Source organism: Botryllus schlosseri, chromosome 1, assembly GCF_051294905.1.
Source record: "Botryllus schlosseri isolate E-star chromosome 1, Bs_hap1, whole genome shotgun sequence".
Taxonomy (NCBI): domain Eukaryota; kingdom Metazoa; phylum Chordata; class Ascidiacea; order Stolidobranchia; family Styelidae; genus Botryllus; species Botryllus schlosseri.
This window is the reverse complement of record NC_137236.1, coordinates 2,728,770-2,748,991: the sequence shown is the minus strand read 5'-3', so window position 1 is coordinate 2,748,991 and position 20,222 is coordinate 2,728,770. Positions and strand designations below refer to the sequence as shown.

At 39.5% G+C, this 20,222-nt stretch overlaps 3 protein-coding genes across 4 annotated transcripts in view; 2 read left to right on the top strand and 1 right to left on the bottom strand.

Moving 5' to 3' along the window:
• The window catches only part of LOC145435636 (uncharacterized), a 163,519-nt gene that overhangs the window by 113,411 nt on the left and 29,886 nt on the right, over positions 1 to 20,222 (top strand). The gene's annotated exons all lie outside the window — the stretch shown is intronic.
• Positions 9,948 to 11,893, top strand: LOC145439846 (uncharacterized). Of its 2 annotated transcripts, XM_080317507.1 has the most exons (6): positions 9,949 to 10,166; positions 10,668 to 10,745; positions 11,129 to 11,215; positions 11,387 to 11,476; positions 11,537 to 11,600; positions 11,728 to 11,889. In XM_080317507.1, exons 1-6 carry the CDS (start codon positions 10,097 to 10,099, stop codon positions 11,828 to 11,830), a joined length of 492 nt encoding a protein of 163 aa, XP_080173633.1. In that variant the 5' UTR covers positions 9,949 to 10,096; the 3' UTR covers positions 11,831 to 11,889. The 2 variants fall into 2 exon arrangements, with proteins under 2 accessions (XP_080173625.1, XP_080173633.1); XM_080317499.1 differs by having other exon boundaries at positions 9,948 to 10,166; positions 11,537 to 11,893.
• Positions 15,566 to 19,564, bottom strand: LOC145438252 (uncharacterized). The gene is made up of 3 exons (XM_080315675.1): positions 16,546 to 19,564; positions 16,040 to 16,473; positions 15,566 to 15,877 (listed from the first exon to the last, which is right to left on the bottom strand). Exons 1-2 carry the CDS (start codon positions 16,714 to 16,716, stop codon positions 16,111 to 16,113), a joined length of 534 nt encoding a protein of 177 aa, XP_080171801.1. The 5' UTR covers positions 16,717 to 19,564; the 3' UTR covers positions 15,566 to 15,877; positions 16,040 to 16,110.

Below are 20,222 nucleotides of genomic sequence, written 5' to 3'. Positions count from 1 at the left end.
CTACCAATGAATACTACAAGGAGATTGTCTGTGGTCATCAACTCTCACAAAACATCATGTTTCAATCATGAGTGGCAGTATCGCAAAATCTATTCGGGTGGCCAACATGTTCTAAATCACATTAAGAGCGTATTCTTTCACCTACTATTTCAGGCTTCACGGAGTTTAATATGATTGACTGGTATGCAGACTTGTGCAAGCTACCAATCTAGTTAGTTGACGGTCAACTAACAACTGAGTAATTGCAAACAACTAGAAAACTTACGTCATCGTTTGACGTGAATCGTGATCCCGGCGTTTTATTGTGTGATGTTCTTGCAGCCATTTCTACCTCAGAGTCATCACTGCAGAGACTGGCGTGGCCAGGCTGTTAGGAGTTTACAGCCTACCCATTTCAACTAGGAAAAACTACTTCGTAAGGACAGACAGTTCCAAACAGAAATGAAGATAAGTAGTGCCATTCTAACGTTATGTGGGAAAACACCTAGTTTGCATATGATAGGTCAAATTTCTTCAAAATTAGGATTTTTTAGGTCACAATCTTTGGTTTTTTAGGTAAAAGAATCACCCTAGTCAAAACCATCCATGTCATCAAACCCTCCGTTGGGACTGCCAGCATTCTGATTGCATTTGTGACATGACGATGATGGGAGCGCGAAATTTTTCACTATCAAAATGGGGGCGTGTCAAAGAAAATTCTGAGAACCGCTGTTCTAAATCTAATTGAAGTTACGGGTTTTGCAAAGAGAGTTCAGATTTTGGAAATCCAGTAGTTTGTTGAAGTCTGGGTACAGCACCTGAATAGTGGTTTAAAAGTACGGTAAGCATGAACGAGTCTACCAACGTTTTCCCTACCATTCAGCGAGTCGATACAATTTGCCACTTTGCCGGAAGTGAGGTCTTGAATTGGACGAGACCACATCCCTTGGACATGCCAATGATGGAATTGATGGCGATCTGAATAGAAAATGTCAAAAATCTGATAGCAACCTATTGAAATATATGAATATGTGGAGAAAAATAATGTACTTGCATCTGAGATCTGATGACCATACGTACAGCACACTTGATACCAAAAAGGAAGAAATACGTTTCTCATTAAATTCAAGTTTTTGATATTTGCCTTCGACTTCCACACACTTGCCACAAAGAATTTTGAATTCATTTTCATGTTTGGATGACGGATATAGAGCAGTGGTCGGCAACCTCTGGTTCATGATCACAAGCGGGGTCGCCTTAACTTTTCCTGGCCTCGCCATGACTCAACATATCTATCACTGTTTCAATTCAACAGTGAAAATCTACTAATAGTTTCATGTTCTTCTTCTATGTTCAGTTTAGTTACAGTAAGTAGGCGTGCGGTAGCCTACTGGGGTTCAATGGACGATGTTCAGCCAGATTGCTTTGTGTCTGAAGCTAGCTTATAATTGCTTTCACCTTATCATATTTGTCAGTTGGCCAAACTGATACTGAGATGCCAATCATTAAATATTGAGGCAAAGCTATCACTAGCGGCAAGTTTCCACCTCTGATATGCAAGCGTGCTTGTGAAAGCACAGCCTGTCGTAGTGGTCTGGCGGACAGTGCTGAAATGACTCGGGTTATGTCTTGAGTCGAGTCAGACTCGAGTCACCTTTTTTCGTATGACTTGATTTGACTCGAGTCACTTTGCAAAAATGACTTGACTTGACTCGGCGTTTCACAAATGTCGACTAACCACTGACTGGAAGCAAAATTTACGAGTCAATTTCAAGTCATCAGGAAATGGATGTTGCTAAAAATCGCTGTATACGTTACAATTGTTCGGATTGTTCTCGATACGCTGTTGTGACTGGTGAGAGCGACAAATCATTCATTCAATCATTTTGCGTTTTACTGAACGTCCATTATTCTATAACAAATATATTGACCGCTTACAGTGTGCGTTGTCGCAGTAGTAAAGTGATATAATAACATCAAGGTCAAAGATTGGTCAATGGTCATTGGTGCTAGGTGATAACCTTAACCAAATCTCTTTTTGGATCTAGCCTTCAGAATTGAATTCGAATATACTCTACAAGTTTATAGTACTAGTCAAGCATTGGCGTAAGCCTAACTTATATCTCATGGATAAGTAGTTAGGTAATGCTTCATACCAATTCGTTTCCGCTATCTAAGGTACACAGAAGGAATGAAGACGAGAAAAAGAAACCATTGGAAGTTCGGCCGATGGTGGGAGACCACTCGTGTTACTGCATGTCTCCTAAAGAAGAATTAGACTTCAAACAGCAATACGTTTCCATCCAGCTGATCGTTTTGGCGCACTTCTCGGAGTCGCATGTCACATAGCCTATAACTTCATATGTCTTGGTGCGTCGTGGCAAGTTAATGGCCGACGCCCAAGTGCCCATTTATCTTAATGACGCGTATTTTTTGATGTGGAAGGGTACCCAATAATCAAGATAATTGAGAAAATTAATTCGCGCGCCGCGCGAAAAATATTTTGAAAAATTCCCCAAAAATACACCATGATTTATGTTAATTCACGAAACAATTTTGGGCGCCCTTCGAGCTCGGCCCCCTAATTGGGGGTTTGGGGTTCGGCAGTTACGGTCCTGAGGAAATCTTACGCAATATTCATGCCACGCGGAGAAGACTATGCGCTAGTTTCTCGCAGATTAACTTCAAGCTAGCCCATTGTTATTTATAACTTTGTTAAACCATGTTATTTCGCCATTCCCAGGAAATAATGCGCTATTGAAATGATATCAGTATCGCTCACGCGTACGAGACCATACTAAAAGAAAAGATTTATCGTTAGGCGCACGTGATTGCGAAGTCTCATTTCTTCACGGAGCGCAATATACCTTTGCGGGCCGCACTAGTACCCCGGTGTCAGACTTCAGCGATAACACTATTTGCCCCTGGCAATGTTCCCTCTAATTTTTCATGAGTTTGCGCGCCTGCGTGGTCCCTTGGACAACAGTGCGCAACGACTTAAAAAAAAAAAACATCACTACGGATTTTCTGTGCGCAGAGACAGCTTCAGCACTGCGCATTTGCGCACGTGCGCAGCTTAGAGGGAACATTGGTTGTAACCAAGTCACAAGGTTCCAGGTCAATCTCACTTTTATAGTTCTGACTCGAGGCAAGTCGAGTCATTTTGAATTCACCACCGACTCAAGTCCGAGTCCATGTCAGCAAGCAGAGAATCGAGTCTGAGTCTTGGTATTATGACTCGAGATCGAGTCCAAGTCATAGCGTCACCTGATCAGTTTTCTGTTAAAGTATTGTATAATTCGATTTTTATAACTGTTTGGTGATATCTAGGGCAATTTTTTTTTGACATGTCAAAAAAAGTCAAAATTAGGTCAAAATTGTAGCGTTAGGTCAAAATTTGTCAAAATTGTTTACGAAGTCAAACAGTTTTTGACCTCTGCATTTCGTTTGTATCGTAGATTTTGCGCTGTCGGTGAACTTATCATTTGATATTTTACAGCTTGTAGCCTACTCTATAGGCCTACCGTTGTAAATGGACCATCGTCTGCTCATTGTGAATCATAAATGGTCAAATGAAACAAATAGTGACATGGTTTTATGGTCAACGTACCGCAATATCCTAGCTGAAGCAAGACTGCCTGGACATTGCATGGTTCTTATATCAAGAAGCGCAAGCTGAAAAATTGTGACATAGACAACATTGTCAGAATGAAGCAACACGGTTTGTCACCAGCAGTGTGCACACAACTTGAGTGTTGTCAGCCAACAAATGCTGCTGTTGAGCGTTCTTTCTCCGTTCTTGGCAAGCTATGTAGTAAGGACAGACACTTTCTACCCGAGAATGTAGGAAAGGATCTTTCGTTGTACTACAACAAATTTTAATTATTTCCACCAGAATACGTAATGGGCCAGATTGCCAGGTCTCATAGGGCCAGAATTCGTTGAAATACTAGTTTTTTCATGTAAAAATCTGTCAGATTTTGAGCCAAAAACGTTTTTTCAGGCCAATCTACTTTGTAAGGACAGACAGTTCCAACCAGAAATGAAGATAAGTAGTACAATTTTAACATTATATGCGAAAACACCTAATTTGCATACGTGAGGTCAAAATTTGGTCAAATTTCAGTTTTTTTAGGTCAAAAAAAGTCAAAATTTAGATTTTTTAGGTCAAAATCTTCCGTTTTTTAGGTCAAAAAAAATTGCCCTAGTCATATCGAATGGTTCCATTTATAATATACTAATATATTTTTAACTTGTAACAGTTTATGGTTTCATTTTCAAGTACGGCTACCAATAGATGAAATGCAAATGGTGTGGCTACTTGACTATTTTTCGAAATTACAATGAAATGTCCGCCTTGGCCGCCTGAGTCTCAAGTCATATGGCTTTGACTTGAGTCATTACACAGATTGACTCGAGTCGAGCCATTTCCGTACTTTGAGATAATGACTCGAGTCAAGTTGAGTCATCAGAAAATCGCGACTCGAGTCGAGCCATGACTCGAGTCATTACAACCCTGATTTTGGTAATGCTCAAGTAGGGGAGATGTGGTACCGATGGATCACTGGGACCGAAAATACTTTGAAAATCCTCTATGATAATTCCATGATTACACTCCGTGAACTTGTCTACAATTGCTTGCTGGCAAAATCTTTCCTCACATACAAAAAAAAATCGACGTGCGCGAGCTATGGGGTCTCTCACAGATGTTTTTTGTTTTGGGGGGTGTAAAGTAAATTTATATCGACATATACATTTTTCTTTGTAACCTTCAACGCGAACAAACCAGCAATCATTTTTATTGTGAAGTGCAGGGCTTGTATCAGGCTATATAATGGCACCTATTAATTTTTTCAGTACTTTTCTTGAGTGGAATTTTTTTCGATTCATGTATAAAATTCGTAGGGTGGGGACCGATGATACAATAGCCAAATCAAGCAAAATAATCAAGCATACTAATCATAAAACAAATGAAACATGCCTACGTACAGAAAATCTTTATGTAATAATTGCATATGATGTTTTATCGCTGTAACGAGGTGTTTGGAAGTCACACTGTCGATTTTCGGGCAATATGTATGTACCCTCAAATTTATAAGTTCGAGCCTAAATCGAAACGTGATTTTATGACAACATTTGAGTTAATATTTATTCTATTTCTTGACGGTTGCGATCAAACATTCTTCTTTGGCTTACTGTAGCTTAGATTATAATACTGAGCAAGAAAAGTTGTCACATCTGAGGTATTTGGGGTATATGTGTCATAGGTCCCCGGGTCGTGTGCCATTGGACCCACCGGGTGGGAACCGATGACACGTTCGAGCAACAAATTTTGAACGTCCATAAATATTTTTTGAAAAGACGGATATTCATGTATAGGTGCGAGATAGGTAGAGCTTATATCAAAGTGCTGAGCCAGCAAAAGACCTGCTGTTTTCGGCTGAACATTTTGGGGCCAGCGATCATTTTCCAATTTTTGATCCATCGGTACCACATCTCCCCTACTGGTAGGCTTGTCTAGTTACACTACCAACACATTTTGTTATGATTTTAGACTGCTTCTACTTGTACTTCACAGTTTCATGTAAAACCAGCCTACTTACTTCTCAACCATGATGATTTGTCAAGTGGAAGTAGTTTGGGGATGAGCATGCGTGATTTTTCGAACTACATTTGCATGACACGTGGGCGAAATATTCCTGCATCACAAACATAAAATATATTTCTGAAAATTGTACATAAGCCTAATGTTGCGTCATTTGTCATGCTACGTCACTCACGTAGATGCACATGCGATTCCGGAAATATCAAACTTCGATTACTTGCTAAAAGCATGTAACACGCCCAACAAATTGACATTTTCGGACTACTTACTCGTTTATTTTTCAGACCCTTCATTGAAAATCTATTTGAAATCGAGTACAAAGTTACGGCTATCTTCCACCTCAATTTGAGTTTCTTCATTGACTACTTGGATCACGTAGTAACATACCGTACAGTTTTCCAGTTGCATGTTCAAACTTGCGGACACTTATTTTTCGCATCAAAGTTAAAGGACTGCGTCACGCACATTGCTCACCATGTTAGTCATAACAATAGGCATCAGTCTACACCAAACAAGAAGCGCGTACATTAGATTTCTACTACCAATGTAGATTGTTGACCGTATACTAACTGCAGGCTTTTTATAGTAGGCCTAGTTTTAGTTCTAGTTGCAGGGATTAAAAAGTGGGTAGTCCTGGTTCTAGATTTTTGATCTAAAAATCCAGTAGCTCACACAAGACTCGCGGACTGCCGACCAGTGAGACAACGAGACACATGTTATATATATTATAACTTAATATAATTATACTATATTATACTATTATTATTATTATTTATTATTATATTAATTATACTACTTTCTTATCATCCTTGATATTTTCTAAACTGAAATCTGGTATTGAAGCACCCAGTTGGCACTGAATGCCAATATTTTACGAGTCTGTTTGGAATTTCTGGTCACTATGTGTTCCAAAATGAATTGTTCAAATAGGTTCTGGTGAAAATGGCATCGAATTGTTTGTCTTCCTGACAGTTATTAGTGGTGTCTTTATATCATGCTGAAAGACTACTGCAGAGATACTGTATTAGTTTCCCTGGGAGTAGAAGTACAGCTAACCAAAGTAATATAATACTTTTCAATAAATAATAATAAATAATAATAAATCGTAGCGACTTCCCACGCCAAGATGCAAAACTGAATTCTGGAAAAAATGTCATCAAAATAAGTTGTTTAAAAGGGTGACATAGGATGGCTGTACCTAATTTAACAAGTAAATCATTGTTTGCAGATTTTAAATTGAACAGCCCACATCGTGTACTATTGTCATAATATGAGCAGTTACGCCAATAATAGGTGCATTTTTGTAATTCTTTTAATGTGACACCGTGATAAGGATGCTACACCTAAATCACCATAACGATTTCACCCGCGATGGCGAGGACTAAAAAATGACTCGCCTATAACCAACACTACATTGATAACATGGATTATGCGGATAATCTGGATAACAATTCCTTGGTGTAAACGTATCTCTAATCTATTATGAAACAGATATCGAATATTTTTTTATTTTGTGAAATCCGTCAAACTACATTCGTCCCTTCTGCAAATAATCTCAAAACACTTACCGTAATTTTCCGAATATAGTGCGCCCCCATGTATAATACGCACCCTTAAAATGACGTGAATAATCTGGGAAAAAGCCTATACCCATGTATAGTACGCACCCTGCATTTGCAGTACATGTTTAGTTGCGTTTTAGTACACGATGTTGTTCTGTTTTGCGATGTCACTGTCGAACAATCATGACATAATGATCGCTAATCAAAATACAATTAACGGCATTGTCTCTAAGTGAGAGTAGATAGTAGCCAAATCCAGTGAGGTCGGCAACGCGATAGTTCAAGCTAGCAACACACGACATCTATCTTGCGCACGAGGCCTATTACAATTACAGATGCGATTGCTCAGGCCAACGGTTATGTCGGGCGCACCAGTCCTGTTGGAGATGCGAATGATTACGCAAGCGATTATATATTGCGCACATGGCATCTTGTGTATGCGATTATTAAGGCCTGTCGCTCACGCGATGAATCAACATTCAACAAGGATTGCCGCGCACGCTTGTAGCAATCAGCGACCTGATTTCGCTCGCGTACAAACTGCAAACCAGCTCAGCAAGAGATCACGTGCTTTGCAGATGACTCTCGTTAATTAGAAACACGCTTTTCGTTAATTGGCAACAACGCGCTCTATTTGGCAGCGCGTTACACTCTATAATACGAATTACGGGGACCAATGGCTAGAGGCGATGCGCGATTCGAACAAACATGAAGAAAAGTGTGATTTCAAGTTTTTGATCGGGGGATTTTTTTTAAAGGCTTGCTGTACCCATGTATAATACGCACCCCCTATTTTAGGGCAATAAATCGGTAAAATTTTGCGCATTATACATAGAAAATTACGGTATTTTATTTATGTCTCAACGTGCCAAACATAATTTCCAAATCTAACTATCGTTCGAGTTGTGCAATATAATATAACCTACGACATACTGCAAAAGCACCTCAAGAGATTAAATTTGATTATCGTATCAGTTCCGAGCATTAGCTTATTGGTCACGACATCACCTACAATATATCTTGATATTAAGTAACCTATCGCACTAATACGTAGCCTACTCTCTTTCATTGATGTGACATTTATTCGAAAAATAATTCCAGAGATTATATCTTCATATAAAATTAATTTTACCAGAAAGTTCGCACGCAACTACTATTTTCCAATTTATTTAATTTTTCACTTGTACACCATAGTTCTACCGCGATGTCAACATATTTTAAACGACCTTGAAAACAGATAAATAAATTTCGTAAAGATATTTACAATGTTACCACCTTAATATTGGAATATAGGCCTGGTCCTAAAGGTGGGAATAATCCGTCACTGACCATCCCTGACGAATACTGATATCGCAAATAGCGGCCCGGTCCTTCCGGATCAATGAATACTTCATATTGATTCCTTCCAATTGCCAATGGTCGCCAAGTTCGTGTTCAGTCCAAGGTCCGGATTGGCACTGTTCTGAATTATCGACGACCGCGAGATAACGTCCAGTTAGTTGGGACTGCTTTTGCTGCATTTCCTGTCCGTCCGTTGAACCACTCGTCATTGGTTTGTTGTCGTAATAAAATTCGCATGTAGGTTTCTCGCACAGAACATTTGCTTGCTGAGAGTCACATGACGAAGAAAACTGATGAGCCAATGTATTGATTGGATTCGGCTTCATCATTTGGAGTGCTTTCTCTTTCTTATTTTGAAGGCATAGGACACTGGAACACTATTCCTATCGACGGCAACAGCGTTTTTGACACCGTCCAAGTAGTTATTACCAAGTATTATTACCGCCTTTAAGACAATCAAGATCGGTCCCCACTGTGACGTTTAACACGGCATATATGTAGAAAAACTGGCACTTCAGAAGTCCGATACTGGCCACCAATATGAGAGAGATGAAAAAAAGATGCCTTGGTTCAAGAAGTAATTTTCACAGCTGTACTGAACATCAATCAATGATGGATTGAGCAGTTTGCAAGTCTTTTGATGAACTTCGGGCAAGGATTTCACTCTCGGTTCGTTTGCTTCTTCTGTAGAATGTACCAGATGTCCAACTTCAAAGCCTGACAGCAGTCAACAGCGACCTTGTACGGTCCAGTAATTAACTAAATACTCATTATGTGTATTCCGTACGTGATATTAAGTTAATACAACCAAATACTCCAATTTTAATTGCACTGCTAGATCAGGTCTAATTACTGATAAACTCGATTATAAATGATACACATGAAGCACACTTCAAATGATAACACGAATTTATACATTCCCATCCAGCAAGCACAATTTACAACTTGATTAATACTCCAAGGTATGTTTCAACATATAAATGCTGAGGCCTTTCCTGCCCAATATACATCAATATAACATATACCAACAATATGCCGATAGATGACCACAAAAGGACTGTCATTCGAAGATTAGGGTCAACTATATTTCTATCGTTGTGTTCCGGTGTTTTCCTTTGATTTATTACTTTGTGTTGGTGTCTTAGGGTGGATTGCACAGATGTCGATTAATCCCTAATCGCCGATTAAACGTCAGTAATCGGCTGGCTTCCGTGGCACAGATGGCGATCTGCCACTAATCGGTGAATTTTAATCGGCCAAATGTTATCCGCCGAGCGAGGTGTCTAGAAAGTTAATCGGCAGTGTGCTTCGCGTTGACTGCGGTCTGGGCTGGCTACAGGTACACTAGTATTTGGTATTGAGATGGTGTTAACTGGATGCTCTGACGTGCAGTTGCGGTGTTAGCTGAAAACATTGTACTCAGACACTACTACAACTGTTGCCGCATATTATGGGCGTGGGCCTACCACAGCCGATGTACCTTATGCTATGATTACCGGTATGACATTTTTTACAGACTGTACTGTACACTGTACAGAATTCGATGGTATACTTTGGAAATAAAATACGAGGACGGAAAATTGCGACAGGAAAAGTTTAAAATAATTGAATGGATAGAAGAATTGAAACCAAAGAAGACAAAAAGACTGATGGCAAAACAAAAAGATGCGGCCTGAGATGTAATCAGAAAAGAAATATGCAGCTATGAATACTGGTCCTGCGCGTGCAGCCGTTCAACTGGCCAAATCCAGAATGTATTGAAAAATTTGAAACGAAAATCAAAAAAGTTATATGCATCACGACGCGTCGAACGGGCCAAAACTGGCCCACCTCCAGTTGACGAACTCCTTGGAAAAGGTTTCCGATAGGTAATTTTACTGACAATTCTTTAAAATTCGCACTAGGAGATGTATTGTTTCCATCTGTGTTTATTGTGACTCGCTGCGTGCTTCATACTCACGTTTTAACGCTCGTTTTGAACTGAATAGACAAATTTTGATGATCATGAGTCTTTTTGTAATTCCCAACAAACTAACCATATCCAGAGACTGCTGCACGTCATCAGCTATACGAAAACTGCACATGGGGAACACTGCTCAGCAAAGTCCTTATGTGAATAGCTCCTTGATCAATCTGCAATTGATTTTTATAGCACTGGTATATTTATTATTACTTTTCAGACCGTATTCCATCTCAAATTGAATGTTTGAAACATCGGTATGACTACGATTGCGTATTCGATAGTCACACGAACAATGGTGAGTGCATTTTGGACATAAACTTTTTTAATATGTTACAACCAACGACGGAGGAACTTGCATCCAATTTTAACTTGCAACAGTCTAGTCTGGCTTTGCTACTGTGCAGGTGCCTGAGCAGTATCGTTGGCCATATTATTGTTAGGCTTGCAACTTGACTTGAAGATTTGACTTCGAGTCAGGATTTCTCATACCGTATGTCATATTGAAGCAGTGACTCGAGTCAAATCCATTCATCGTATTCCAACTCGAATCAAGTCAATATTTTAGTCATCCATCCTTCCTATGTTCCGCGAGGTTAAGATAAACCGTGAAAAAATAATTTGAAAGTAACTTTTCTAATGTATTTCTAACTAAAATTTTTAAATAAAATGTTTATTCAGATGTATATTCCGAAGATTCAGTTTGCACCTTCATCGTCGACGAGGATGTGAACACAGAGGCTGGTTCTTCATGTCACAACAGCGATGGTAAGTTCAGGTACTAATTTGAAATCCATATGAATCGTGTTGGTACTAACATAGCCACACGAATACTTAAATGGAACATTGCGGGTTGTTTTGATTGACATTAACATTGCTCTATTGAATTTGAACTCTATTGAATCAATAAAACTGTTGTTAACCATAGTTTTCTTGCAGCAAATGAAATTGCTGCCCTTTTCGTTGTTGATGGCGATGTGACGCTTCCTTCAATTCCCTCGACAGACTTCAGGATGGAACACCAGACCGGTAAGTGTTAGCATACAATGATGGTGATGCAACCCACTGTTTATTCATTACTACATTCAGATATACAAGATGAAACAGAGAGCACAAAAAGCTCAACGCTAATTGTCTCGAAAAAGAGAGTCAGGTGTGTTGATGAAAAAAATCATATTTTAACTATAATGTTGGTGATCAAAATGTGGTGTTCAGAAATGAGCGTCCTGGAAATGGCTAAGGAGCAGCATGATATCAGAATGAAATATTTTGAATTACAGATGCATGTCAAGTACCAGAAACTGGAAATGGAAAAAGAACTGCAAAATTGAGAAAATACAGCAACGAATCGAAATAGCACAAAAACCAGACTTGGACAACTAGTTAGTTGGCTGTATAATTCTAACCTAATTTCTGGTTTTGCTGAAAATTCTACAGTAGAACTCTACAATACTAAGCGAGCTGTGCAGATTCAATTTTCACATATTCAGTAATCGCTATTCTAATTTAATTGAAAAATAACTACTGTGTCCTAATTTGGAAAAATATACAGCAATAATTATCATTATAGTCTAATTTTGAAAAGCTGATTTTCTAGTTGTCCAATTCTGACTACAGCATAGGCTACTGGATCTCGTAATAAAAATAATTGACAAGGAATTGAATGTGTGGTTATTGGTGTTCAAACACGAGATGAAATGCTCAAGACATTCCAGAGAAGTGATTTTGAACAATCTGTCTGCTCTGCGCTGAAGTTGTGCTCGGTTGTGCCGTCACGTTATCGGTGTAGCTAACTATAGATAACTAACCTACGGATAGATGGGCAACACGAGAGTCACGGTCGAGTGATGAGACAACGGCAGATTTGTTGTCGCTTCATAGCATGAAACGGGAGCGTAATTGCTAATCCCATAGATGACGACCCGAGCGCTCAAATTAAATAAAGTTGATCTTATTTGAAAGCTACAGTCGCGCTGATTCTGATAATATACATTAAATTTTCATCAAGGCAATGGAACCACCCCGAAATAGCCTTCAAAATATGAAAATCGGCATTGTTCTAAACAATCGCAACCACGCACGGACCGTTGTAATGGTCATTGTGCTGCGCCGTTGCAATTGTTTTAGAACAATGCCGATTTTCATATTTTGAAGGCTATTTCGGGGTGGTTCCATTGCCTGCATGAAAATTTAATGTATATTATCAGAATCAGCGCGACTGTAGCTTTCAAATAAGATCAACTTTATTTAATTTGAGCGCTCGGGTCGTCATCTATGGGATTAGCAATTACGCTCCCGTTTCATGCTATGCACTCGACCGTGACTCTCGTATTGCCCATCTATCCGTAGGTTAGTTATCTATACGCTAACCTCCATGGTATATTCCAATTGATTTGCTCTGTCTTTGACCAATATTCTTGGCACTCTCTCTTCTGCTAGGCTCTCTAACATCTGGAGGGTAGCAGGAACATTGAGGTATGGATCCATTGTTATTTTCAGTCGATATTGCACTATATTAATGTAGCTCTCTATAAAACAGGTTGTATTGAATTTTATGGTTGACCAAATTCTTGATAAACTGAAGTGAGGTCTGGCTGTCAACAAACAAGATTACTCAACTGGGTAACAGCAGATAACTTGGCATTGCTAAATTGTAACATAAATGACTTATTATATGATAACATCGTCACATTGCACAACAGTTAGATCCTTGCAATGGCTGAAATTTACTTCTACACTCCTGCAGAGCCAATTGTCATTGGTATGGAGAAATCAAAATCGTATGCTAATGTGTGTGTATGAACTCAATTTGTATATCTTCACATTGGTGAAGCGACTATCATGACTAATGCACCAATAAACGGAAAATACAATTATATCTGAAAAGTATCTATCTAGTTCTAGATATTCCTGAGTAATGAGATAAATGTCCTGCAATATAGGAAATTTGAGGTAGAGTTTCTGGTCGAGCAATACCGGTATAAGACGATGGTTTTGGTGCGTTATTCCTACAATACCTCTTTTCATAACCTCAAAACGTTTGTTCTGGCGTTCATAACCTTACACTGTGCAGTATCAACAGTTTAGTTAGCTGCTATACGCACATGACATCAACTAAACATACATATCTATGAAGAGCGCATCTCTCCCTTATGACGACACAGTTCATATCGCCACCGACCGAAAACAGCTGATTGCTAACGTACGTCATTTGCGTCGATTTGCGTCAGTAATCCGCGATAAGATAACTCACAGGCGAATCCGTATCTGTACCACAGAGTCACCAGGTGACCTTGCTCACTGATTAAATTATCGCCGATTAAGGCAATCGGTGATTACTTTTCAATCGACATCTGTGCATTCCACCCTTAAGCTTTTTTATATATTCGTATAAGCTGTGATCCAAAGGCAACATAGGTCCTTATTCAGCACGAAATTGAAAGTCTATTCCAGCTAGTGTAGAGGGTCTTGGCTTAATATATGCGTAGCCAATTATGACGCGCATGTGTGTAGTATATCTGGGGGGGAATTACAAATCAAGTTACCGCTGCGCGGATTGACCAGATCCGTCGTAAAACGAGAGAATCGTAAAAATGGTATTACAAAACGCCGTCAACAGCTCTCTTCGGCAGCGCGGTATCGGTTTACCGAAAGGAGTGAGAAAGTGAGAGAAAACGTAACAGTTTGCGTCTGTTTGCGTCACTTTGAGTGGCATTGGTATCACAAATCTTCAAATCCGCGCGTTTTACACCAATAAGTTACCGTCTAGATAATTGATCGCGGAAAGCTGGATATAGGTGTCATCTCGCGAGTTGTGGGCATAATGGCAGCATATATGTTTGTGGCGGAACGTCAAAACCGTCAAAAAGTCGTTATGCGAACTCGTCGCAACCCGTTGGACGACTTCGCAGATGATATGCTAATTGGCGAATATCGACTACCCCGCCACCTAATTCTTCAGTTGATCGGGACACTGAGAGCAAAGTTACAGCCAAAGTCGCGACAGGGGAATCCATTGACCACTGCTCAGCGCGTATTGATTTGCGTGAAGCTTCTTGCGTCAGGCAGTTTCCAAAACTGCGCAAAGGATTATATCAATGCCTCTCAACCAGCAGTCAGTGTGATATTTGACAAATTCTTGGATGCACTCGGCGAGAAAGCACCGGAATATATATACATGCCAAAAAATGCCGGTTCTTCTATGGAAAAGTTTCACGACATAGCCGATTTCCCGACCGTAATCGGTGCTATAGATGGCACTCATATTGCGATCATTGCTCCTCCTCAAAACGAGCATCTGTATGTCGGAAGAAAAGGATACCAATCCGTTAATGTGCAGGTAAATTGCCCGCGTTTTTTCAATGCTGTCACAATATCAATCCTATTAACTTTCGTTACAGGCAGTCTGCGACTCTGATTTAATATTTCTAGACATCAGTGCGAAATGGCCTGGTGCGACCCACGACTCTTTCATCCTCACTCAATCAACATTATATGATCGATTCGAGTCTGGAGAGTTTGCACCGTCATTGCTGCTTGGTGATAGTGGCTATCCACTAAAAAATTGGCTTCTGACCCCTTACTCCAAACCGTCTAACCCAAACCAAGAAAAATTCAACTCGGTTCACAAGAAAACGCGATCGGTAGTGGAAAGGTAAGTTATTATATTAGCATATGTAAAGAAAGACCCTTACGTAGGCTACATATATTCATTGAACAGAGCTTTTGGAGTACTGAAGCAGAGATGGAGGATACTCGATGCAACGGGGGGTCATCTATGTTACTCACCGACGAAAGTTTGTAAGATTTTTGTGTGCTGCGCTATTCTGCACAACATCTGCCGCAGAAACAACGTGCCGCTGATAAATTGCAACCCAGTCATTGAAACTGAAGAGGATCAAGATGGCATCATCTTGGTTTCATCTGCCACCGCAATCGCATTGCGCGACAGAATCGCCAATATGCTGGGAACCGAGTAGTCGACCTCATTCGCAACGTTCTATTGCTCACCATTCATTTCGTTATTTTATCGTTACGTGCAAGTCAATGGTGTTGACGGTTCGCGGTAGGCGTAGTGAACCTATCCTTACCTAACAGAATAAGCTTCACATACAGAAATGGAATGTGTCCGTCTAATTGCATCGATCACAGATAGAATAAACTGTAGCGCAATTCATGTCGACGGTGCCGAAAGAGCAACACGCTCGCTAAAGATCTCCAAGAACTTTTGTTGATTCTCCACCATTTGAGCAAGTAGATCTCTAATGCTACGCTGTATCTCCACCATTTCTTCAGTGTCTTCTCGCTTCCTCTTGCGTCGATTAATCCTCGCGCTTCGAGAGGCTGAATATGTCGCATTGACAGAGTTACACTCGTTCAACGATGTATTGCTGCAGCCTTCATCGCAAGATTGCAATGATTTCTCGGCGCCTGTAAATTCAAGGACAACCATCATAGTTGGACGACATATTCTCAGCTAATGCCTAGCTATATCTATACACTACACGTTCAGACAAATGGCTATATATGCGCAATACACACAGTTATGGTATCAAGCCTAGTGTGGACAGGACATTGGACAAATAAAGCTACCTTGGCCCTCATTCTGTTTTTGTGAGGTTTCAAACGGCTGCAGCTGGTTCGCGTCGAGGTCAGTCTCGTCATTAGATGTAACCGATACATCTGCTATAGCTAGATGAACTGAGTCTGAAATATGAAGAGCACGATGAAACACCAAAAATTAGCTGAAGGTCTTTGCTCACAGTCATGAAAATAGAAGAATTATTACCTAGCCAAGGAATGTCCGCCACACCGGGGATTCCAACTACCGACTCCATCCCGATCACAGATATCGTAGTGAAATCTATTTGGGATGGAGTCGGCGATTCGTTGGTTCCACCTCCCGTTTTCTTTGCCTCTTTGAGATGCCTCGAAACCTTGGCCTTGGCCGTCAATTTCAAGTCGCCCCATCTCTTTATAACTTTGTCGACAGTTCTAATAGTGCCTGACACGTTGACTGCATTCACCTTAAGGAAGCCGATGGATGTGTGAGATCAGTCAGAATGCCAAATGCTATGCGAAATTATCATTACCGGTACCTTAGCTGTGACTCGCAGCCATGCTTGATTTTTGGAATGATAATCCACGGCTGCAGAAAATGGGCCCAGAATGAATTTTTTCTCCATTTTAACTGCCGTCACCAAGGTCATAAGTTCTTCCGATGAAAATCTTTTCGCCCTGATGCAGGGTATTCTCGTGATTTGCGACATCCCGGCGTATTATGAAAACTCTGTGAGTGTTTGTAAGGCGGTCTCCGAAGTCAATCTACTGAAGCACTTGGTGACATCACAATGATTTCAGCCATCGCCCATCTCCAAAACATATCTCTCGCGTTTTGCGTATGTGCGCACCGCCGCGGCGATAGTGCTCCGTGTTTTGTTTTATAATACCAGTTACCGGACAAAGCGGTATTGACAAGCGAGAGAACACTTTACCGCTATCGGAAAAATGTATTTTTTGTAATGTGGCCCCAGGCATAATAGGTAAACAATCGATACTGCAATAAAATTAACACATGACAATTCATTATGCTTAACAACATGACTAAAAAGGTTCTAAATTTTAAAATTAACATGACATTAGTGTTTTGTTCTTTTGTTATTTAGGGAGCTAATTTGGGTAATCTGTTTTATTCTACCTCCCCCAATTATTTCCAATGGTTACTATCACATAACTCTACTCTGTACATATTACTTTCGTTTTAGTCCAACGTTTTATTTCATTTCCGACGCATCTACTAACTAGCCTGAGGGCATGTCAGGTGCCGATGTGTTGAAATGCCAACAAGATTATTTTAAAACATGACGACATTCGTCCTCATCCGAGACAATTTTGGCGTAGCAATACAAAAACTGCAGCAATTATTAACAATACTTGCTCACATAACTAGCAATAGAGGCATACATTTACAAATATATTCATAACCCGGAAGTCAATTGTCACATCCACATTTCTGCCTTCAAATCATGATCACGTAACTCTATTGATTACTTATTGTTCTCAAAACACTCAGCGTTCATTCTGACTAATTTGCATATCGTCACCTCACAGATCAGAGTCTTTCAGCCTTCCATATATTTTTGATTACTCGCAATTGCAGTTGAGGCATCGATTCCACATTCGCGTATGTCGCTTCTTAGATTTATCAAGTACTTTCGCTTCTCCTCGTATAGGCAAGTTCGACAGTAAACATGGTTTCGTCTCGAGTTCCGCGACTTCCAATGCAATATCTTCCGAAATATTGTTCTGATTCGTTCCGTCGTCGGTTCATCGGCTTTGTTGAGCGATTCCGGCGCAATTTATCGCGATGTTGCATTCTGTATGCTTTGCTCCTGGTGCAAGCGGCCGATTTAATCAATATGATTAAGTGCCATATGGGCGGACACCCAAATTTCAACCATTTATATCCTAACGTGTGATACTCATTCAATGCCCATCAATGGTCAGTTTTCAGTTCTGGTGCTCGAGTCTGTTAATGGCTATGTCTTTCGGTACTTTGTGTTGATAGTTCATTTCAGTGGTGTTTTGACCACCACAACTGAGTGCATAATTCATGTGGATACCATACAATATAACATATTATACGTACAATTAAAAATCCATCAATTTGCAAAAGATTCGCAAACACGAAAACTTAAAATAGTGGCGCATTTTTCTGACGATAGATTTGCCAACGTATTACTAAATGTAGTTAAACATGAACTAATTAAAGCGTAGCCTGCCGTGTTGGCGCAGCTGTTGCATGCAACATACGTTAGAATTCGTACTATAACTGTTATTTGCGAACAAAATTTCTAAACAAAGGATATTATACGCGATAAAAGTTCAAATTACCCATTGCGAAGCGCACATATTTCGAAACATAAAATGATGTCATAGTTTGTTCAATAACATAATAGTAAACTTGCGGATACTTCTATCATACTGATCGAGCATAAACTGACAGTTTAGCGTCGTGACGAATGCGTGAACCCTTCGTATCATCATTCAATTTTCGACAAATCTGTTTCGTAAAACAGATAAGTGTACTTTAAAGAAACTATTGATAATAAGGCATCATTCACTAGAAACAGTTATTAACTTATTTTATGACATTTTTGGATACCCCGGGACATGTTTCCTTAATTGAAAATCAAGCCAGGACTAGCTCTTGGATTGAAATTCAAACATACATCTAATTCATTTGGAAAATTCATTTTCAAACATGTCTCCAATGTTTGGTTGGGTACCCTATTCACATTAGTGTCCGACGTATCTATATTCACTATAATAGATCAAATCGTTTTATGTAGCCTTGGACAATATTAGTTATGTACTCATACTCGAACCAAATTTGAATCAAGGTCTCTAGATCCAAGACAAGTACTCCCTGATCCGCAATAAGTAATGTAGGCTACCCATTTCATTGGACAACTCGAGACAATTGTAATATCCTCATCATTATATAATTATGCTCCGAAACTTTCTTCATATATCTTAGCCTTCCACATTCGCCTTTAGCAAATAAATATTTTGATTTCAAATCGATTATGCTTTATGCCGCTCACCCTGAGATTGAAATAAGATTTCGAATCAGGACGTGTCGTATATATATATCGATATATTATAGCTGTTGGTGATCAACATTCCAAGTTTCGAAAAAGATACACAAATACATCTATTGTCATCAGATAACGTCATCTTTACCTATCATGTCGAGATTGGCCAGTTTGTTTGCAATTCTTTCGGTTTGAGCAACATTCTTTCAGTAATCTTCCGAATCATCTCGAAAGGAAAGCTACCACACCACTTCCATTGTCGTCACACCACGTCAATCATAATATAATATCTTTGATATTTATCACATTTTTGCAAAACTAAAAATGACTTTGGAAACATGCAATTTTCGTACTTGATGAAATTTGGTCTTATCAGGCTTCGCACTTTTTTTTCAATAATTTTTACCACAGATTAAGTGAAATAGGTGAGGCTTTCCGCATTTAACATTCCAATCTTATACCTATCACCTATTAATCCCCATCAAGCCATATATCACGTAACCATGGAGTTTATGTGATTCCTCATATGCATTGGCTTTATCATTTCGTACGTCTACAGGTGTCTTGTATGTTCGACCTTTATTGATAAGTAAAATAAATCGCATGCATATTCATTGTATTAATAATAAGTTTCCATGGTATTAATTTGATTCTTAACTGAAATACCGCACTACACCGTAATGTAAGGGCAATTCCGTCGTGACTTTTATAACTTGGTTATTATCGATGGGACCAATATTAGTAAACTAGTTGTACGAATAATAGCCTACATATTGTTTCCGAAATGGCTTGTATCAGTTCCTAGTCGGCATCGTAGCCTGAGCCTCCTTCGTTGTAAACTTACCTTCTGACACTCTTCAACCACTAAGCCTTTATGGTTTCTTCGGTATTGTGTAAAATAGTATTTGAGTTCATGTTCCTCAAACATCAAGGCATCCTTTTTTGTCAATCCAGTTAGCTGGACTTAAAATGCATGTATACAAATTTCAACTCTCCATAGTCACTTCGATAAACCTCAGACACACATAAATGAGTTTATCAGTGCCGCTACAATAACTCATTATCATACAACTCAGTAACCTTTTTTGTGTTTCTGGCGCTTACGTCTTCATTACTGGTTTTTGACCACAGGGTGACGCGGGGTCATGAGGTATTATTACACGACTACGGCCAAATAT

What these genes read in the sequence shown, in the direction of transcription:
- LOC145439846 (XM_080317499.1), top strand. Translation starts at nt 10,097, where the DNA reads ATGGATAGAAGAATTGAAACCAAAGAAGACAAAAAGACTGATGGCAAA. An exon ending in CGATAGTCACACGAACAATG is followed by an intron (nt 10,746 to 11,128) that starts GTGAGTGCATTT and finishes ATGTTTATTCAG; the next exon opens with ATGTATATTCCGAAGATTCA. An exon ending in CAGGATGGAACACCAGACCG is followed by an intron (nt 11,477 to 11,536) that starts GTAAGTGTTAGC and finishes TACTACATTCAG; the next exon opens with ATATACAAGATGAAACAGAG.
- LOC145438252 (XM_080315675.1), bottom strand. Translation starts at nt 16,716, where the DNA reads ATGTCGCAAATCACGAGAATACCCTGCATCAGGGCGAAAAGATTTTCA. An exon ending in GGCTGCGAGTCACAGCTAAG is followed by an intron (nt 16,474 to 16,545) that starts GTACCGGTAATG and finishes GGCTTCCTTAAG; the next exon opens with GTGAATGCAGTCAACGTGTC.